The sequence below is a fragment of the Eublepharis macularius genome, chromosome 3, assembly GCF_028583425.1.
Source record: "Eublepharis macularius isolate TG4126 chromosome 3, MPM_Emac_v1.0, whole genome shotgun sequence".
Classification (NCBI taxonomy): domain Eukaryota; kingdom Metazoa; phylum Chordata; class Lepidosauria; order Squamata; family Eublepharidae; genus Eublepharis; species Eublepharis macularius.
In genome coordinates this window covers 73,520,085-73,542,193 of record NC_072792.1, presented here as the reverse complement: position 1 = coordinate 73,542,193, position 22,109 = coordinate 73,520,085, and the positions used below count along the sequence as shown (strand labels likewise).

The 22,109-nt window shown below is 50.8% G+C and overlaps 1 protein-coding gene across 4 annotated transcripts in view; it reads left to right on the top strand.

Annotated features, from left to right (window-relative positions):
• KLHL15 (kelch like family member 15) overlaps positions 1-22,109 on the top strand; it is a 44,052-nt gene that overhangs the window by 5,763 nt on the left and 16,180 nt on the right. For all 4 annotated transcript variants that reach the window (XM_054974950.1, XM_054974948.1, XM_054974949.1 and 1 more), the window contains exon 2: positions 8,218-8,929. In XM_054974950.1, coding sequence (XP_054830925.1) covers positions 8,225-8,929 — 705 coding nt within the window. In that variant the 5' untranslated portion in view covers positions 8,218-8,224. The remainder of the gene's footprint in view (positions 1-8,217; positions 8,930-22,109) is intronic.

The following is a 22,109-nucleotide window of genomic DNA, read 5'->3' as shown; positions in this document are numbered from 1 at the left end:
TTAAAAATTCTGTCCGTTACATCTTAGGAGATGGTTACACTGGAATGGTATTGTGTCTGCAGTTGAAATGCATGAAAGTGATTCTTTAGACCAGTGTGGGTAGTTTTGTATGATCTACTTTTGAAGTAGAATCCTGAGTCCACTAATTACAGCTGGATGTAAAATGTTGGCCTGAGAAAATTAGATGTTTAGAATGATTTTAACTGAGCCAGTATGATAGGTGGTTAGATGTTGCATAAGAACAAGGGAAACCCAGGTTCATATATCCCCTCATGGCTTAATTATAATTACATGTTACAGAGTTACTGTGACCTTTAACTATGGATAAGAAATCAGGAATGAGTTTGTTCTATTTCCTTGTCTCATACATTCTTCTTATCCTTACCCCAACTATGTTCTTAACATTACCTTCAACTTTGCTGTTGAGTAGTTTTTTGAAACTAGCTTAAAACTGTGATTTCATATTCTGTTAACAATGCAGGTGACTGATTTAGGCATGCACAGGTAGTACTGATGTTGTCAAGAAGGTAAATATACCACTCATTAGCTGAACTTGATATAATATGAAAGGGTGGTTGTACTTTCTATGCTCTGTGTTCCAAGTAGTTTACAATTAGATACACACACTTTCTTCTATCTTTCTGGCAGCCCCCATATCCTCTATCATTTTCCTGCTTCCTTCTCTCCTGCCAACTCACCAATCAGCCTTTCTTTTATCTGCCTCCACCTGTTTTCAGCTTTATTTTTTAAGTACTTCCTTCATTCATAGCTTACCCCTTCCCTCAGTGGAGACCCAAAGCAGCTTACATCATTCTCTTCATTTTATCTTCATAACAATCCTGTGAGGTAGATTATGCTGAAAGTGACTGACCCAAAGTCAGCCTGCAAGTTTCCATGGCAGAGCAGGGATTTTGATCTGAGTCTCCCAGATCCTAATCTAACACTATAACGACTTCAGTACACTGGCTCTGAGCTGTCCCTTTTTCTTTCCTGCCGGCAGCATTTCCCTGGGAAGTCTGGCCTAGTTGCAAAAGTGGCACAGTAGCAAGTCACTAAGGTTGAGTTTTATGGTGGCCACTGCCAAATGCAGCCAAGTTGCACAAATTGTGTGGAGGCTGTCACAGGGCCCAGGGAAGGGTTTTTTTTTGCGTAGAGATTTTATTTAAAAAGAAAAGATAAGATATGATAATAGAAAGTGGGCCCAGGCAAGTTGTGTGGCATCAAGTCATCTGGTAGCCACCACCACACCTGGGTGAGTGACACAAGTTGCATGGCAGCAATTTCACCAGTGGTTGTTGTTGGGTCTAGCCCAATGAGTCTTCCCTTTAGGGTGGGAAGGAAGAGAGTTGGGGTTGTCTGGGAGGCTGACAAAAAACAAACTTTGAAGGCTAGCAATTCTGTTGTGGTTGCATAGTAACCTTCACAGTGACCATTAGGGGTGTGCACCCAAAAAAGATGCAGGTTTCCCGCTTCGAGTTTACAATTCGGGGTAACCTGAATCCCGAAGTGGCAAGCTGCTTCGGGATTTGGGTGTTTAAACTCTTCGGTATGCTCCATAAAGATTCAGGAATCTTTACAGATCACACTGAAGCTCAAAGCAGCACTTTTCTTGCCATTTGCAAGAAAAAATGTTGCTGCTTTCAAACGCCCGCTGCTCTTTTCAGCCGATGGGAGGGGGAGCAGGGACCCCTCCCCCCCATTGAATGAAAAAGCAGCGGGCATTTGAAAGCAACACTTTTCTTGCTGCTTGCAAGATACGAATCGCTTTGGGGAAGCTGTTTCGGGATTCCCAAATTGGCTCAGCAATGCTGGGGTTGATTCAGGAATCCCAAATCTTTCCAAATCGGACCCGATTCAGGTTAAATACCTGGATAAGAAATCTGAAGCACACACCCCTAGTGGCTATTAAAATCTGAGGGCATTCATTCCTTAAAGATACAGCTGCTGCTTTTGTTATTGGGGGTGAGGGAGGTTAGTCCCCCAGATTTTTCTTAAATATTCAGTGTTTTATGAAAGCCTGGGGATAGTCTCTAATTTGTAGAAAGATTTGTCTTGTCTGTTTATGACTCCAATTTCTGGATCTATGTGAACAGATAGGGCCATGTTGAAAATAAGGTATATCAAGAAGTGGGGACCTGAAAAAGACTTGTGAGGGTCATTTCATTTCCTCTTCCCCACAATTTTACCATCCCTGAAAGCCTCCTCTCCCCTTTTCCTACTTCCTTCTCTCCTTTCCACTCCCCCCCCCCAGCCAACCTACCGTTATCTGATCACCTCTTGTGTCTTCAGCTTCCCTTCCTTCTCGTGGCAGACTCTACCCAGGAAAACTATGGCTTGAGTTGCACAGTAGAGAGCCCAAGCTCAAGGAGGTACAAAGAGGAGTAGAAATTACACACCTTCCATCTACGAATAGTCAGTTAGTTTTATAGGTGAGGTACCCAACATATCAAGTTTACTATCAATAATATACAAAGTCCCAGTCACAAAATGCATTCAAAATGTCATTGTATATGGTCACGTCTCGTTTTCTTATTTTCCAAGGTTGCTCTCCATGTAGCATATACAGTCAAAACCCTTATAGGTTAATGAAAGCCGCTTCTTCCCCTACAGGTGGGAAGAACTCAGGGGGTAATTCCAGGTAATTGGCTATGAGCTTCGCCGGCCCCGTGTCTTTCAGCTCGTTTCGAGGATTATCTTCTTCCGGCCAATACTTCTACAAATAACCACAAAAATGAGAGAGAACTAAAATTCTCAGTACTGGAAGTGATCAAACATACAGGCAATACAAATCAGGCTCTGTTACAATCTGAGGCTCGATGGATTTTTAGATTAAATACACTTACTCCAAATGGTCTTAATAATGAAATTGATTTTTCAGCCTTTTTATAATGTGTCGGTCGGTCTATTTGACTTCCTTTTTTGTGTAACAAATTTCATCTTGATGTATATATTTTCCTAAATAGTATTTATGAACTGTATTTTTGATGTATGTATTTTTCTATAAAGGATATTTATGTAACCAGAATTTTTAAAGATGAAAGATGTAGTTTATTATATAATTGGATATTTATGTATGGGGGAGTATGGGCATTGTGATATTTTATGAATTGGTTTGGTATATAAAAAATGATAGAGGGGTGGTTCCCTTTAATGAGTGATAAATGGACTAATGAGTATGACAGGATATATGTTGTAACAACAGGAAGTGCCTCACCCCACTGATATTGACAAAACTGGAGACGGAAGTTTGGATACGGTTTATTGTGAATAATTGTAAGTTTAAATTTTTATTTCAGTACATTTGTATAAGGAATGCCTTGGAGTAAAATTACTGTGGTTATTTGTAGAAGTATTGGCCGGAAGAAGATAATCCTCGAAACGAGCTGAAAGACACGGGGCCGGCGAAGCTCATAGCCAATTACCTGGAATTACCACCTGAGTTCTTCCCACCTGTAGGGGAAGAAGCGGCTTTCATTAACCTATAAGGGTTTTGACTGTATATGCTCCATGGAGGGCAACCTAGGAAAATAAGAAAACGAGACGTGACCATATACAATGACATTTTGAATGCATTTTGTGACTGGGACTTTGTATATTATTGATAGTAAACTTGATATGTCAGGTACCTCACCTATAAAACTAATGACTATTTGTAGATGGAAGGTGTGTAATTTCTACTCCTCTTTGTACCTCCTTGAGCTTGGGCTCTCTACTTGCTGGTGAATTCTAAGAGGTTTCCTTCTCTTTTGTTTGAGTTGCATAGTGCCAACCCCTTGGCCAAGTTCAGTTGCATGACTGGAGAACCTACAAAGACTTGGGGAGGCACCTCATTTCTCCCTGTATTCTCTCCCACACACTATTTCCTCTTTTCCTTCTTGTAACCTCGCCTTTCCTTGCTTCTCTCCTTTTCTCCTACTTACTAAGCTACTTTTTATCTGCTCCCCCATCTTCAGCTATATTTATTATTTATTTATTTATTTCATAACCCACCTTTGTCCCTGATGAGGAACAAAAACAGATTTCATAATTCTTCTCTTTCTCATTTTAATCTCAAAACCATCCATTTGAGGTAACGTGTAACTGACCCAAAGTCACCCAGCAAGCTTCCATTGCAGAGTGGTGATTTCACCTTGGGTCTCCCAGGTTCTAGTCTGAAACTAACCACTTCACCACACTGGCATTCATGGAGTGGCTGCTGTTGAACAGTAGCAAGCAGCCCGCTTGGGTGGATTATTGCAAGTTGCCTGGTATCAAATTGCCTGGTGCTTACTGCTGGGCTTTGTCCTAGTGAACCCTCCTTCAAAGGACAAAACAGGGCTGGGAAGATCGTGTCTCTTCCCATGCCTTTTACTGAGAGAAAACAAGGCGTGTAGACTAGCAATAATGTTCTGGTTGTCTAGCAACCTCCAGAATGGCTACTGGGATTTCCTTTCTTAAAGGCATGGGTGCTGCTTATATTATGCGTATGTGAAAGTTAACCACTCAATGAATTTGTTTTTAGATTTCAGATTTTTCTGCAAACATGAAACTTTTCTTAGGTTTGTAGGAAGAGCTGTTTTGTCTGTTCATGGCTCCAGTCTCTGGATTTAAATATCCACAGATTTGGCCCCCAGGAGAATTAGATATATTGATAAAATCTGGTAAGTTAGGGACAAAGATACTTTGGGAGTGAGTGGCAATACCTATGGCGTTCAAAACTGCACACACTATCAGACTTTAGTGAGGGTAGTAAAAAATCTTCAGAGTGCCTTTATTATTTCTTTGGCCATTTATATCTTACTTTTCTCTCATCTGGGGACTCAAAGTAGCTTAGGAAAGGCTAGGTAGTTCATATAATCAAAAGCATCCTCATGATAATTAAACACATAGTCTTGGATTCTAGTGCTATTGAGTGAGCCATAACTTCCATTACTTTTCTATTGAACTGCACCCCCCCCCCCCCGCAGCCCCATGATTTTCCTAAAGGTCTTGACTTCTAGAAGGTGCTGTTCAAATGATTAGGGGCGGGGCTGTAGAAGACTGCCATCTTCTGGTTCTTAGGAAAGATACATTTGTGAGTGGAACTCTTCTTATAGTACTTTGGATTCAACTTGGAGAAAACAAACATGTTGAGGAGAGACTTAGCTAAAACTTTTAACGTCTAGATTTTTTTTGTTTGTGCATAGAGAATTGCAAAGTAGTTAGTTGAAAAGCTGTTTAAATTATTGGAGCATTCAGCCTTGCAGATAAATCAATGGTTTTGTTTTTACTATTTCCTTTATTAACTTAATCTTCCATAGTTTATCAGCAGCTTAAATAGTTTTACGTAACTTCCTGGTTCTTTTCCTACAAGGAACCAGCCCTATGCTTCTTTACAAATTCATTCCATTCTGTAGGATGCAAACAAGATGAAAAGTTAACTGATAACTGACATAATAGAAGGCTGTTATAACGTTGTGTCCTGATGGGTCTGTGTCTGGAGCGAAACCAAAGCTCTTACAGCTGTTGGGCAAAAGTCTTAGTATTGAGTACTGAATATAACCCATGGTATGTTAACATGTATTGTTTCATAAAATATTACTATTCTAGGTACTACTATTTTGTTGGAATCACGTCTAAGTATAACTGTAGCTGTAGATCCTAGAACTGAAAATGTTTTTCTATCTCTGTGTAGAATGGTCCTCTTGAAAGTAATGTTCTGGTTATACAACCTCAGTCGTCACCAGTCTTTTTCATCACAGAATCATATTTATGATTCGTATTCAATTTGTGATCTACTTTAGCCTCTTAAGTCTTGGATGCATTACTACTGCCTACCTCATTTAGGCAAGCTGTTGCACTTTTACACTTTCAAGATTTCTCATTGTTAGGTTTAATTTTGCTGCTCTCTGGCCCAGTCCTGTTTGTTTTTTATACTCTGTGTATTCACAGTGCTAATTTTTGTATAGTCTGCCATTTTTCTGATTTTACTGTCCTCCATTTTCCTTCTTCATTAATAAAAATGTTGGAAATGCTGTACATTATATTGACCTTTGCAAAATGGTTATGTATACCTTTTTTAAATAACAGGTCCTTCTCATCTGTAGTTATTAAACCTCTTTTATAGTATTGCTACTTGGGATTAGGTCAAAAGCCTCACTGAAGTCCAGATATTTCAGAGGTTACCTTTTGTCTACTAAGCTAGAACTCTTATAAAAAGAAATAAATTAGTCGATTTATTTCTTAATAAATCAGTAACTGCTAGTCCTTCCTGTAGGTATTAATAAATCTAGTATTCACAGGTCAAGGTCAAGGTTAATAAGCTTGTGATTTTGTTCTTTCCTTCAGTAATTCATAAATATAGATCATGGCAGTTTTCTACTTATATCCAGTAGTTGTACAGTTGTCCATTAATACTTTCAGGATCCTTAAGATAAAAATATACGGCTTTATATAAAAAGGTAAAAGTAATCCCCTGTGCGAGCACTGAGTCAATACTGACCCATGAGCGGACATCGCGTCACGATGATGTTTTTTTGGCAGACTTTTTGTTATGGGGTGGTTTGTCATTGCCTACCCCAGTCATCTACACTTTACCCCCAGGAAACTTGGTACTCATTTTACCTACCTCGGAAGGATGGAAGGCTGAGTCAACCTTGACCTGGCTACCTGAACCCAGTTTCCACCAGGATCGAACTCAGGTCGTGAGCAGAGCTTGGGCTGCAGTACTGCAGCTTACCAGTTTGCACCACTGGGCTCTTTGTGCCACATGGCTTTATATAAACGAATATCTTATATTTTAAAATGCAATAGATCTGCTTAATCTAAAATGTGAAATACTTTAATATTTATAAAGAAGCTCTGAATTAGGTTTTTATCTCTTGTGAGCCGCTGCCCCGCCCACTGTGCCACTGCCATCTTCAGCTGTCTTCCCGGGTGCTGGGGGGGGGAGGTCTCCCTAAGCCTCAGATAGGGCAGGGGAGGGGGTTGCACCACCTGGTCCCTCCTCCTGCCCGCTGGGTCGTGCACTCTCTCACTCCAGTCATGTTATCCCGGCTCCCCTTTATTGCACCCTTCCAGCCCTCCCCTCCATGAGGCAGCCAGTCAGCCTCCCTGAGCTCCTACCCACCCGCCTGTGTGTACACTTCCTGTGACAGGTTCAGGTCCGGTCCTTCAGGGGAGTGCTCTGCCCCCTTTGCCTGCCAGGGCCCTATGACCAGCTGGCATTGGGGATAGGCTAGCCCTGCTTCCTCTCCTAGTGGGCCCCCTTGGTGTACTGGTCGGGCCTGCTCTGGTCTCGCCTAGCCCAGCCCTTCTGAGCTGCCCAGCTGTCTCCCAGGCTGCCACAGAGGCGTCTATGGCATAGGGGCTGGCTGCTTCCATGCCGCTAGGCCTCTCAGCTGGGCTTCCAGCTGGCTGCCCAACTCCATCGCCTCCCTCCTGCTCTCCTGCCATGGGCTCCACGCCATCCCTGCCACTAAGGGGCACTGTTGCAGGGTGCAAGAAGGCTGAGTTCGGGCTGGCTGCTCCCAGCTCAATGTCCTGTGGGTGCTGGTGGCGGGGTCATTGTAGTTGTATCCGGGGTAGATGTGGGCAGCCCTGAACATCTCCCTTCATAAATGTAGATCATATGGCCAAAATAATTGTCCCTATAAAATGTAAGCCACCAGGGAAGGGAGGTTGGAGGTTGGATGCTTCATTGCTACTGAGTTTCTTTTCTGCTTATCTTGCAAAATTGGATTAGTTCTCACTTAGTGTTATAAAATACTTGTAAGGAGGGTAAGCAATGTTGAGTCTTTGTTCTCGGCTCCCGTTCCATGATTTGCCACTGTATTCCAGTGTAGTTGGTTGTCAGTTGTCTCATGTGAGCTTTTGGGTGAGACCACTTGTGAGTGTTTTACTCAATCTCCCTCTAATTTTCATCCATTAAGGAAACAAAACTATTCACCACTCCACTTATGAGGCAAGATTTTTGTGTGGTTGATCCTCTGCTCCTGGTCTCACCCCTCCCCAGTCCAAGCTCAACTCATTACAGTGGTTCTTGGCTAACCATGGAGCTTGAAATTGTTCATTTTAGAAATCATTTTAAGTAACATACAATGACCACCTCTCCCAGTCCTAGAGGAAAATTTTTAATATTTTGCCAAATGCCACTTAGCACTTGTGTCAAAGTATGATTATTTTTTTTAAAAAAATGATATATTTATACATTGTGAATTCTTAGAAATTATGATGTTTTTTGTTTTCACTTTTTTTCAGGTAATTCATGGCAGGGGACGTGGAAGGATTTAGTTCCTCCATCCATGACACCAGCGTCTCTGCTGGGTTCAGAACACTGTATGAGGAGGGATTACTTCTTGACGTCACTCTTGTTATTGAGGATCATCAGTTTCAGGCTCATAAAGCCTTGCTTGCCACCCAAAGTGATTACTTCCGAATTATGTTCACAGCTGATATGAGAGAGCGGGATCAGGACAAAATCCACTTGAAAGGTCTAACTGCCACAGGTTTCAGCCACGTGCTCCAATTTATGTACTATGGAACCATTGAACTGAGCATGACCACTGTTCATGAGATCCTGCAGGCGGCCATGTACGTCCAGCTTATTGAGGTGGTGAAGTTCTGCTGTTCCTTCCTTTTAGCAAAAATCTGCTTGGAAAATTGTGCAGAAATTATGAGGCTGTTAGATGACTTTGGTGTAAACATCGAGGGAGTCAGAGAAAAACTGGACTCCTTTTTGTTAGAGAATTTTGTACCACTCATGGCTAGACCTGACTTCTTGTCCTATCTGAGCTTTGAAAAGCTTATGACGTACTTGGATAATGATCATCTGAGCAGGTTCCCAGAGATAGAACTCTACGAGGCTGTTCAGGCTTGGTTGCGGCATGATAGAAGACGCTGGAGGCATACCGACACCATCATTCAGAACATCAGGTTTTGTTTGATGACACCATCCAGTGTGTTTGAAAAGGTTGGTGCCTTTGAAAGCAATAGTTAGAATTCCTCATTGCAGTTAGGGCAGCATGTTGTTCATCTGACATAAGTATAATTCCCAGAATTAGGAGGAGGGGAAAATAAGACCTAAAATGGAACATTCAAGTCTTCAGTGTCTGAAACAAGTGCCATCTAGCTTTTAAAACAATCCTACCAAATGCAAACTAGTAGGATTTACAGCCAGGAAACAGGTAGGTTTGCAGAATTTTTTTTTCCTTATCAGAGGAAACATCTTTCTTTTCCCACCTTTCTTCCAAGGAGTATATGTTGTTCTCACCAGTGGTATGGGTTTTCTGAAAAGATGTGAATCACATTTTTTCCACTGCCATAAATAATCTGGTTAAGCATATTTAATTTGATTTACATTTAAAAAATGTTTAGCAGCGCAATCCTATGGCCGGCCGTAACACCGGCGTGGCAGCACAGGCGGAGCTGTGGCAGTGCCGCTGGGCTGGATCCCGTTCTAGAAAAGTGCATAGGTGGCAGTGCAGAGATGCAAAGCGGAAGACCCAGAAAGTGTTGTGGGCGGGGTGGAGGCACGGGTGCTGCCAGCTGCAGCCAAAGGGTGCCGTTCCCAGCAAACTGCTTGGGGAGGGGCCAGGAAAGGCACAGCCAGTGGGCAGCTTGTGATCTGGGGCAGCCTCCAGAGCAATAGGTGGACCATGCCCATGCAGGCAGACCGCCCTGGCCCGTGCTTTGGGCGGCGCTCGCAGTCGGGAAGGAGAGGGGCGGGCGTGGTCTGGGGAGCCGCTCCCCTGTTCACTCAATGCAGCGGCAAGTCTGTGGCACCTGCGTTGGCATGGAATGATCAGGGACCCTGCCACGAGGAACCCAGGGAGCCCTGAACTGGGCAGCAGTCATTCCCGGCAGCAGGACTCATTCACCGAGTGGCGTCTTGGCAGAGTGTTAGGCAGAGCCAGCCACCAACATGCGGACACAGTGGCCCAGGCCCCGCCTCCACTCCAGGCAATAAACACAGACACTTGTTGCACAGAAACCAGTCTTTATTATATTGTCCTACTAATCAGGGAGAGTTTGGATGGGGAGGCGTGTGTGGGGGGGTAGGGCAGTGTGGAGTAACGGGGAGGCATGGTAGAAGAGGGCCAGTCCGGAAGGACAGGTGACCAGGGGTCTGTCGACGGCCAGGGGTCTGTTGACGGCCTGGGCTCTGCTTTGCCGGACCCCTCACTCACCCTCTGGGTCGTCCGGTGCCATTTCGAGGGTGTGCCCAGAAGCAGCTGCCTCTCCCACTCATCTGGCTCTGGCTGCGGCGACCAGATCATGAGGCCAAGCTCCACGCCGCTGCTGTTGTCCTTTGGGGGACAGGGAGGCACTGTGGAAGGCTTGAAATAAGGCCCTCAGGCCCCCGCCGGGGCCTGGCTGACTGGAACCCTGGCGCCCCCAACAGCATGCCAGCCCCCCCCAGTCATCTGACGTGGGACAGAACGGTCCTGGTCCGCGGCCGGCCATGTGGGGTGGGTGGCCACACGGAGCAAGAGATGGTCCCGTTCCCAACGAGGTGGCGACCAGCCATCCCACCCCAAAGTGCGTCACTCCCCTGCAGTCACCCCACTGCACCACGTGCCCCTTGGTCACAATGCTGCGGACCCAGTCAACAGCCTCGCACCACTGTTTGTCCCAGTCCCCTGTAGAGGGAACCCATGGGGGGCAGTGCGGAGAGGGAGGGTGGTGCGGTGGCCGTGGGCACCAGCACAGTGGCAATGGCAAAGGCGCCAGTGCAGAGGAAGGTGGAGTGTCCCGAGCTCCCTGGCCTGAGGACGCGGGCCCCCCGGCTTACTCTGGTCTGGTCCCTTGTAGTCCTCCTTGCTCTGGAGGAGATGCTCCTCATCTCAGATGGTGGCGTCCAGGATGGCCCGGCATTGGCGCAGCTCTGGCGTTCAGTCGGGATAGAGCTCCCCCAAGTCCTGGAGCCAGGCCACACGCTCAGCCTCCGCCACCAGTGCCGGGATCCTAGCGCACTTCCCGCGGAGGAACGTATCCATCCGGATGGCCCACTCCTGTCACCCACCCCACCCCGCCATGCTGCTATCCGGAGCCCCAAGACGGTTACGAGGCATGCGCTAGGCCAGCGTTTTGTCCTCTTGGGAGAGGCAGGTGTGGGTGGGGCCGCAGCAGGATACAGTCCATCCAAGTGCATGCCGTCCTATGGGAGGAGGCAGAGGGAGCGTGGCATCCATGGCCAGTCCCACCCCACCCCACCCCGGGATTGTGGCTCATTGTGTCCAGGAGCCCCATAACATCAATGCCTGCACCCCCGCCTGTACAGGCCCACACCCCCTGGCCACTGGCAGGTGGCAGTGGAGCTCACCAGTGTGCCTGGCACCCTGACCCCCTTGGGCGTCCACCGGCCCGGCCCCTTGTAGAGGGCTGGCCCTGAGGGAGGGGCACCTCTGGGGTGGGCGGGGCCGGCGGGTCGAGGATGGCAACGACCCATTCGAGCAGGGCCTCAGAGGCGCGGACCCCCTTTGCCACCTCCAACATCACGGCTATGAACTCCCAACCGTGGTTGTTTGCCTCCTCCCATGCACCGTGCGCCTCTAGGCACTCCCTCTTGATCGCCGCCCACATTGCCGCCAGGGTCGGGGGAAGTCGCTGGGCAGGTCGGGGGCCTTGAGCCCTAGCACCTGGAAGGACCCCCTCCATGGGCCCCTCCTCCTCAGGGGCAGAGACCGATCTTTCCCGGACAGAGCCTGCTGCACATGGGGGCGGGGGGGGGGGCGTCGAGGCTTGAGAAGGCTCCTCAAGTGCCTCTGTCGAGGAGGTGTCCTGAGCCAACAGTGTCCCTGGGTCGCTGTCAGTCTTCACCGAAACAGGGAAGCCCAGCAACTGCAGGAGAGCCGCTCCGGCTGCGGAGATCCGCCTGGAGGGTGGCAGCTTGCACAGCTGGGCGATCACATCCCCGCCTATCTCCAGGTGCATGGACCCTGCCGGAGAGAGATGTGGGTGGGGATAGGGGTTGGGGAGGGATGAGCAGCTGTCAAACTCGGGGTGTTGCAAGTTGGTGAGCCAGGCCAGGTGCACCCATCCCATCCGCAGGTGCAGTCCACCGTCCTGAGGCTGGCTGGTGCTAAGATGGGCCTCGCATCTGAGGCCGAGGCCTGTGCCCATGGATGTCCCTGCCCTCTCTGGCAACTGAGCTGCAAGCACATACCGGGCTACAGATCCGGGCCCCCCGATGGGCCTGGGTGAGGCTTCTCGTCCCTTACATCAGGGTCCTGCTGAGTAAGGGGGTGGGCCATCTGATCCTGAGACCCACTATCTGCCGGGAGGGGAGCAGACCCTGCCAGCTCCGTTTATGCATCACCTGAGTGTTGACCCTCAGGGGCCATACCTGTCCACGAGAGAGGCTCCATTACACACACGCTGTGCTCCTAGCAGCCCCTTCCCCCCCGCCCCCCAGAAATCATGCATACTAACCTGGCAGGACCTCGATGCCCAGGCCGCCCACCACTGTCTCTAGAATGACTGCTCGCATGACTGCCTCTGGGCCAGGGAGCCCCTCATCAAGGGCCTGCTCGTAAGGAACCCCCTGAAACATTAGGAGGTGCACCCGTTTGCGCGCGGGCCCAAAAGAATCATTTCAGTGCTTCATTGCCGAGTGAGTGGAGCGGGGATCGTTGCCCACGGCTGAGACTCCGTCGGCCTCCATCTGCCAGAATTCCCATCTCCTAGACTGGGATGAGGCACCAGTTTGTGCTCAGGGCAACCTCCGCATTGTCCACCACGAGCCCAAACACCAACACTTTCTCAGCATCTGTCCAGTTTGCCTGGCGCTGGCTCCCACCGCCGCTAGTGCTCTCAGCAGACATGGGGCAGTGCCCTCTGGAATGTCCAGTCCCTGAGATAAGTTGTGGGAATCAGCCACCTGGTCATGTGCCAACCCACTCCTGTGGCAAGATGGAAGAGGGCGCTGGGGGTCCAGGATGGGAAAGAGTGGCTGGTCCAGGCTGCGCAGCAGGCAGCGAGCTCGCACCTGGTCGCCATCTGCCTCGCACTGCTGGGACTAGTAGGCCTGCTGTTCACAGCCTGGGGGCGCGACTAGACAATGCCATTGCTAAATCTGCACTTCTCTCAGGCAGAACTCCGGTCATCCCCGCCTGGTGCCCGTCATTTCCACTGCACCTCCCATCCATCTTTGTCAGCCACCTCCTGCCAGCCTTTTATGTCCGAGTGGCCCTCAGTCGCCAGCGGCTCAGACGCCGCCACCAGTTCCGTGCCAAGGTCCCATCTCTGCTTCTGGATGACATGGTGTTCCTGAACCGCTTTTGCCTGGACAGGGCCGCCATCCAGGCTCTGTGTGAGGAGCTCGCATCCGTTCTGCAGGGGCAAGCTGCCGCACCTCGGGGCATCCTTGTCCTCCAGAGAGTCCTGCTTTCCTTCCACTACCTGGTTACTGGCTCCTTCCAGGGAGTGATGGCCTAGCCCTTGGAGGTCTCCCAGTCATCCCCCAGCTGCTGCCTGCATGCCTTCCTGGATGCCATAGTTGGTTGAATCCGCGAGCATGTCCACTTTCCAACCTCGGAGGCGGAGTTGGCACCCATCCGGGCAAGCTTCTCCGCCTTTGCGGGCTTTCCCAATGTGATTGGCGCATTTGACTGCACGCACGTGGCCATCTGCGCACCAAGAGAGGAACCACAGATCTACAGGAACCGGCACCAGTTCTACAGTATCAATGTCCAGGCAGCATGTGACCACCAGGGGATCTTCACGGACCTCGTTGCTAAGTTCCCGGGAAGCGTTCATGACGCGCAGATCTTTGTCACCTCTGGACTTAACAGGTTCCTAGCATCATGGCCAGACAGGAGAGGATGGCTTCTAGGTCAGGAGTTGGAGGGGGAACCTTAGGGGAGAGGGACTGAAGACCCTAATGCTGCCCCCCCCTTGCAGGTGACTGCAGCTATCCATTGATGTTCCACCTCCTGATGCCATACCCTGCGGATGAGCCCCCAGACCGAGCCAACTGCAACCAAGCCCACCTGCGCACAAGGATGGTGATTGACTGTGCTTTCAGGCAGCTGAAGATGCGCTTCAGATGCTTCCATCACATGGGGGGCTGTCTGGCCATGCATCCATTCACTGTTGTCAAGCTCGTGGCTGCCTGTGTCATCCTGCTCAATATCGCTGTGCAGCAGTAGTTCTCCATACCAGCCACAGAGGGCCCAGCTGAGGACCCCTGGCTGGCACCTGCTGGCCATCTCTCCCCTGATGCTCCCAAGGAGCAACAGGAGCATCACCGAGCTGTGCAAGAAAGGGTAAAGGAGCACCTGTGGAATGCCGCGCACTGAGGGCCATGCCCAGGCAGACGGGCCCGTGTCACCAGGCACCCGCCCTTCACACCCCCAAGGCATCCTGGGGTGACTGGAACATCCCTCACGGCACCGCCTTCCTCGGCTCATGCATGTAGAGGGCATGGGCACGCCACCCCGGGGGCCTGCCACCGCCCCCCGATGACAGGCCGCACCTTTTGAACTGTCAACAGAACAGATTATATTAAGGAACAAACACAACAACGCAACAGGAAACTCAGCAATAACAACTAACTCACTCTAACTCAACACATCAACAGGTGGGAGGGGGAGGGCTAGGTGGAGCGTCGGGGCAGAAGGTGAGTGCCTCCACCGCAAAGTCCCAGTCAGGGGATGAGGGTCCAGCCGTGGTCCCCGACGCCTGCTCTGGGGATGGCGTCCCGGCGGCTGCCATGGACTCTGCGGCGACAGGGTCCAGCCTTGGCTGCTTCCTGCTGGTCCCCTCCACCGGGTCGCCCTCTGCGTCCTCGGCAGGTGACAGGACGGAGACCAGCCGGTGAAGCTCCTCCCCAGTTCCTCCTCATCTGGATAGAGTCTCCAGGCGGGCGCCATTGCGGGGTTAAGATGTGAGGGATGGTGCTGTTAGAGCTCCTGTGGGCTCAAACATTCCGTCGCGGCTGCGTGCCACCCCGCTCCACACACCTTCATCCCGCCACACGCCTTCATCCCTCCAGTCGGTGAGACTCACATGGTGTTGGCTGCCCAGGTCTGCAGGTACGCCCCATGCACCCGGTCCATGGCAGCCATCCATCTTTCATCGATTGTCCCTGTGGAGGAGGGAGGGAGAACGCCCATCAGTGCTGGCCTGGCGGGTGCAGCTGGTGTTTTGACAGCAGCAGCCGGGGCACATCCAAGGCCTTGTGGCCCGCCATCTACAGCAGCAGGGGGAATGCCCCCCCCCAAGTGGTGCCGTGGCCTGGCCTATTTGGGGGCCTCCGACTTACTGCGATTGGGTCCCGCTGCCATCTCCTCTTCCAGGAGGTCGTGCTCTGCCTCGCGCAGCACCTTATCGATCCTCTTCCGCACGAGGCAGGCCTCCACGCGGTCCAGGAAGAGCTCAACATACACTGGCCGTGGGACTATCGCGCCCTTATCCGCCAGAAGCTCATTCCTGGCTGCCTTGGCAGTTAGCTGGGCCCTGAGCCTCGCCGCCCACTGCTCCCGCCAGCCGTCGCCCTTTATGTTGCTGTGGCGGAGGCATCAGGGTGGAACCGCAAAAGGGTGGGAATAGAAGGGGTGGGTCATGCCCTCCGGCACCGGCCACAGTAACTCAAGCCATTGCTTTGCAGCTGGTGGGGCACAGCAGAAGGGACTACTGCCCGGCCCGCACGCAGGGGCTCCCCCAGCCTCGCGGGAGAGGGATGGGCATGTGGCATGGGCAGCTGGACACAGTGCATACATTTGTGTATTCTGTTAGGGCACACCTGGGGACAACGGGTTCACAGCGGCCACGCCCAAACTTCCATGGCGGGAGCTGTCCAATGTGCGCTGCAGAGTGCCGTCGCTCCCCTGCCATGGCACTCAACGCTGGGGCCACAACCTAGACAGCGCATTCTCACAGGTGCCGGCCCGGGGATGCCAGGCGCAGTCGCTCTGGCATGCGCGGCCGGGGGTGATCTGCCCTCAAGTGTCATGCATGTCTGTACCCATCCATCCATGTCACTGTTCTAAGGGATGCTAGGTGTCAATACTGTGTTACTGTCTGACTTCATATGGCAAATGCTATGTGCATCACTGTTTGATTTCATATTGTGCAGTCCATGTGCATCGCTTTCGTTTCTCCCTCTCACAGCCTGAGACCACAGCTCAGAAAGCTGTGAGTAATCTGTTTCTTTGAAGCTCGCCAAAAAACACAGCTCACTAACATGACCTTATAGGGTCTGAAATGTAACAGTTCTCTATATCTTGTCTAGCTAATGTATAGACCCTGGATAGGTTTCCCAGACTCCATCCCGCTCAGACTCGTGGGTTGGAAGGGAGAGGAGTGGTCGAGTGTTTAGGGTCATTTAAAGGTCATTTAACCAAGGACCTGTGTCTTGCTGTGATGATCCACAGATCTGTCTGCCATATCCTGCCATCCATGGCCTGACATCAAGGGCACATGCCCGATTCCTCAATATCAGTGCGTCCCTTGCAAGATGGGGTGGCGCGGGATGTGGAGGCTGCATGTGGAACCTAGACAGGTATGCCACCTAGGCTGGTATTGGACACCTGCTCCACCTGGCGCGTTCCCCTGAAATGGGGTGCTCGCGATACCCACCAGTGAAGGGAGGTCGCCTTGTGGCCAGGGGTGGCCGCCTGGGCCATCTGCCCCAGGTGAGGGGAATGCATGGAGGTCGTACGTCGGGAAGATTTCAGGTGACCTGGTTTCAGGTGATCGGGGCAATTGGGGCGGTCCGTTGCTGCCCTTGTGGGTGGAGCCTACAGCCTCCACCGCACACATGGCAGAGCCAGCGGCCTAGGCGTGGCTCCCACGCTCCAGCTGGGTACCGCTAGCGGTCCCAGGTGCTGATTGCAGTAGGCAGTGCCAGACAAAGGGAGGGCCACTCACAGACTGGCACACACCCCACACCTACCTACCAACAATCATGCCTTGTTAATCCGGATGTGTGCCTGGTGCCCCGCAGGTGTGGATGCTAGGCATCCGGGGTCGGGCCCACCATGGGGGGCGACTGATTCATGGGGCTGTATCGCTTCGGCTTCAGCTGCAAGGGGAGCGCCCCTCCCCGAGGTTGCAGGACCTCCCGCCCGGTATGTGGCAACTGCCTACCACCCTGCTCACTTTTTCGCTGATGGGGCCGGGGTTCATGAGAGCAGACCCCATTCCCTCCATCTCCCTGGCCCTGGCCACCCACCCCTTCCGCTGGCCCTCGGCAAATGGCACGGAATGAGGCCATGAGACGTTAACAATAACAGACAGGGACAGAAACAGCTTGTGGCTCAGCTTTTATTGCACAACACATGTTCCCGGCAGCATGCAGCCTCGTGCCAGACTTGCACCCCTGGAGGGGGCCGTGTTAGGCGGCCAGATGCCCAGCCAGGACCCCCTCCCTGCCCAGGCGGCTCAGCACCATGCCCGCTCAGGGGCTGGTCAGGAGGGCGCTGTGCCATATGGACTGTCTCTGCAGGCATTGCCAACCGGAGACGTTCTCCCAGCTGGACCGCCGCAGCCAGAGCCATGCCCCCGCTTTTCCTGATGGATAGCAACATGCCTGCAATGGACACAAACACACGCATATCCAACTGATAAGGTTCTCTCCGTGCTAGTTGTAGCTGAGTAGGGCTCTGGCATGGGTTCCATGCATGGTACCAGCAGTAGCGCCTTCGACGAGGACTCCACCGGTGCAGCGTGTGAGCGGCTGTCAGGTGACCCTCCTCAGTAACGGTGCTGTGTCTTGGCAGGGCCGGCCTGTCAAGGAGTAAACCCAGGGTGACGGAGCCATCCTGTGCAGAGTCGCTGGGGTCTCAGCCCGCTGAGATCAGCGGGATCGGACTGTGGCTGCTCTGCATAGGATTGCACAGAGAGGGATGTGCCAAGGCTCGGGGGCATGTCCATCCGGCTGGCCCCTCCTCCAGGCCAGCCCCCAGCCCAGACATGCCCTACGGTCTGGGATACATCCCACTGCCCGGATGGGGTTCAGGGCCGGAACCCTGAATTACCCGGCAGCCACTGTCAACCCCAGCACCACCAATGTAGACCGCTGCCACCCCCGCCTAGCCCCTCGCCATCAAGCCCTGCCAGTGGAGCTTTGGTGGGCTCGGGGGTGGCAGCCAGGTGGAGGTGATCCCCGGGCCGCCCCCACCTCTGCCCCACTCACCTGGATATACTTCCTTGATTGGTCCTGTGCTCAGACTTAACGCTTAGGTGGCCTAGGGAAGAAGTGGTTGTGGGATGGGGTGTTCCACCTGATATTATTGACTCTGCCAGATCACCCCTGTATGACTGCACTGCTCACCCGAAATCCCACTAAGTTCTCCCCCGTGAAGACAGACGCCCCCACCATCACCGCTGGCCCTCCTGCCTCGCGGACAAAGTGCCCACACCCAGGGGTGAACCGGCAGAGTCTCCAGCCTTACCTGGTCCTGTCTGGCAAGGCCAGGTGTTTTGAACGGAGGTGGCGGCGGGGATTGGCTGACAGGTGGGGGGCTCACCCAACACATAGTCGGGCCCAGATTGGTTCCTGCCTTAGTCCTGTTCCTATGTGCTTTCTCGGCATGGGGGCAGGGCCGGGGGCAGGAGACCGGACCAGATTCTTCCCTGACAATGAGCCCCTATGGGCTACACTACCTTTTTCTCAGGCATAGCTCTTTTGCGCTGCTGGGTTTTTTTCCTAGGCTGGAAGGGCTTAAGGAGCGACCTAATTTCGATCCCACCCTCCGCCCTGCCTCTCCTATACCAGCGCGGGGCCCTGCACCGCTTCTCCACCTCCATCCACCCACCTCTCACTCCTGGTGGCGGCGGCCCGCCAGCGTTAGCACGCCTTGTGCCGCCACCGTCGGAAAGGCATTTACGCCCGCGCAGGAGCCAGTTCCACCGGCGCTAGCCTTAGTTTAGTCCCTATTCACTTTACCCATCCCCTTTAGCATTGAGCTGCCAAGTACCTCATTAATTTTATAATCCAGTAGCAACAGGTATTTAAACAGAAATATTTGATTAGGGGGGGAAATGAATCATGTGCAGTTTAAATGTTCTAACAAATTAAAAGTTCTATGTGGAAATTATTTTTATTGGAATAATGAAAAGGCAGCATATCTACTATTTTTATAATTATTTAAAATGTATGGAAAAAATCCTGAATGCACTAAAATTATTGACACTCTAATTTTAGCACACCTAAAAGAGCTGGGCATGACATATGTGGACATGGTTGTCCACTCATCTTTTTCAACACAATTTAACTCTCTTCCATTAAGGTTCCTAGTGAACTTCAGTTTCGCACTCTGTAGCAATTACTTGGTAGTTCCATATCAGATTGGTGGTTACAATATCTCTTTTACCATGTGAGATGAGAGATATACACAGACATAAATAAGAATTTTACAGCACATTCCTGAGGCCCGCTGGGCGACAGCACTTGCATAACTGCGACAGTGCCAATTTGCTCCCTAAGGACTTTTGCGGGAGAGCTGAGTCTGGCAAGGCATGGCCAGGAGAGAATGCTCTGAAGTTGCCCAGGTGATGCTGGCAGAATTCACTAATTGCAGGGTGGCTGCAGTTGGCAACACTGTGAGTGGTAGGGAAAGGCATAGCCAGTTTGTGGGCCAGATTGCATTTCCTCGTCACCAATACTACTCCCCCACCCACAGAGAGTGGGTGCATAGGGCAGGAAGACCCCCGCATTTGGGCTTGCTGCACCCCAACAGATTTACGTCCTCGAGAGGAGCCCTGCCCAGTGGAGGACGGGGGCTGAAGGTGCAGACAGAACACCCACCCACTTACTCGTCCAACCCCAATTTCTGACAAAGGCCAGGCTGTTGGCTGAAGCAACTTTCTCGCAAACTCCACCACTGCCGCTTTGAGAAACATGCACCCCCTCCTTAAAAAGTAAGACCAGAAAGGTGGCGGAACCCAGTGAGAGTTGCACCCACAGTCCCCAGCACTCAAGATCAGCCCACTCAAATCTCTTAGAGGCAGCTCCTTAGAGGTGAGCAAGGGTTGGGTTCTGTAATGAATGATGGGAATGCCCATTGGAAACCACAGGCTGGAAGTCCCATTGGCTATGAGGGGAGTGATGAATGGCTGTCTACTTGCAGTGGCTCCATTGAAACACATCACTGCTCCGGAGGCCGTCCCATCCCCTGTGCCAGATTCTCAAAATCCATCCCTGCCTCTGCAACCAGCAAAAGGGAGGGGTGGTCTGGCCTTGTGGCGAAGGAGCCATAGAGATCCCAGGATGTTGTTGCACAGTCTCCTTCCCAGCATCAACCTCAGTTCCCACAAGCGGTGGCCTTCTGCCTGGCTTATCAGACGGCAGCAGTGCTATCGGTTTGAGAAAGAGTCCTCTGTGGCAACCCCTGCCAGGTACACAAGGGCAACACTCACAAGTCCCATCCCACTGCCTGCACTGAAATTGAGGGGGGTGGGGGGAAGAAGGAAGGGAGAGGGGCAGGGCCAGAGCCTCCAAAGTGCCACTGTACACCTGCTCCCTTTGGCAGCAGAGCAATACAAAGACAGAGGCACCTGGTGCCTCTTTGGAGCCACACCATCTGTCCCAGTCCAGAGCCAAGTGGGATGTGTGAAAGGACAGCCCTACAGAGAAGTGGAGGGGGGCTACTGTCATGCACAGGCAAGCAAACAGACAGACAGGGAGTTCAACATAGATTTTATTGAACTGCCAAAAGTGAAGAGGATGTCTGGACATGTGTTGCCAACATCCCTTGCCCAACATCCCTTGCCTAGGGCCTATTAGCATGACAGTCAGGACTAGGAGAGGCATTCCCCAGACTGCTTTCTCAGGAGCAGGGAACAGCAGTGCTCCTCAGTCTTCCTGATGGGTTGTGACTGGCCTCAAAGGAAGACAGACGTGTATGGCAAGGGGTCTGGGATGTCCATGATGGAGTGACGGCAGCTGCTCTGTCGTCACAGGTGCTGCCAGCAAGCAGATGATGCCCCTCTGGTGGGAAAGTGCTCCTCTTTTGCATCTGGTGAGTTTTCCCATACAATAAGCGCCTATGGCCTACTTTGCTGTTTTACATGGTGTAACTTTCCACTGCTGCTGGGGGCATGGCCATTCCTGAAATGTCTTAGGGACCGACTAACTCACCCACACCCACACCTGCTCCTCTGGGCCACCAGTGCAGGGATTTACACCCGTGCCCTGTTGCTGCGACTGGGCACGGTGGAGGGCAACCAGGAGTGGTTGTGTGTGTGTGGGGGAGTTATGCAGGTATAAGTCTGGGATATGCTGGCATAATTTGTAGTCTGCACCCTGAGCCCTTCCCTTGCCCCCCAGGATTGGGCTGCCCGTGTTGGTTTTGTTTTGTTCAGCTCAGGCAGTCATGCTGATTTTTAAAATCTGGATTACTATGTGTATTTGTGGTTTTATATCCCCGTTTTACAAATCAGTAAAACATATGAGTACTTTCTCACAAAGTTTTGAGAAATAATGACCTGCAAAACATTAATCACAACTTTGAAACTGCCCAGCTTGCCTGATATTGTGTTAACGTTGTCATTCATTCATTGTTAGTTTTAAGAAACAATGAATTTTTAGAAAGGGAAATTTTTCTAAAGAATAATAAAGCAGTAGAAAATTTCCCAAACCATGTGTCTGATTATCACTCCCTATTTCTATCTTAACAACACAGATTGGTTGGGCGAAGAGATGATGAGTGCCAATATTAAATAGAGCTCAATGGATTTAGTACAATCCTAAACAGTTACACCATTCTAAGTCCACCGAACTCTGCAAAATATTGCAGTATTGGTAACTTCCTTGGCAGGGTGCATTTAAATACAGGGTTCTAATCTGACAATCTAAATAGTACTCCATGTTGGCTGTCCTTGTGGACAAATACAGAGTCTGAACTGACAAGGCAGTCAGTGAAATTAATTTTTTTTGTTAAATTAAAAATTGATTTCTTGTTAAATTAATACTGTTGGGCAAGCCTTATGATTTTTTAAAAGAGAAAAGCCCCTTATATCCTAATTTTTTTTTAAATTCCTGACCTAAAAAAGAACATTATCAATGCAAATGTACTGGAAAATAATTGAAGTATTGGATTCCTAGATGTTTTTCAGCTACTATTTACATACTTTATGCCCTGCCGATATGATGTCAAAACAAATGTTTGATCTTGCAGAGAACTCTGATAGCATCCTGCCTCCTC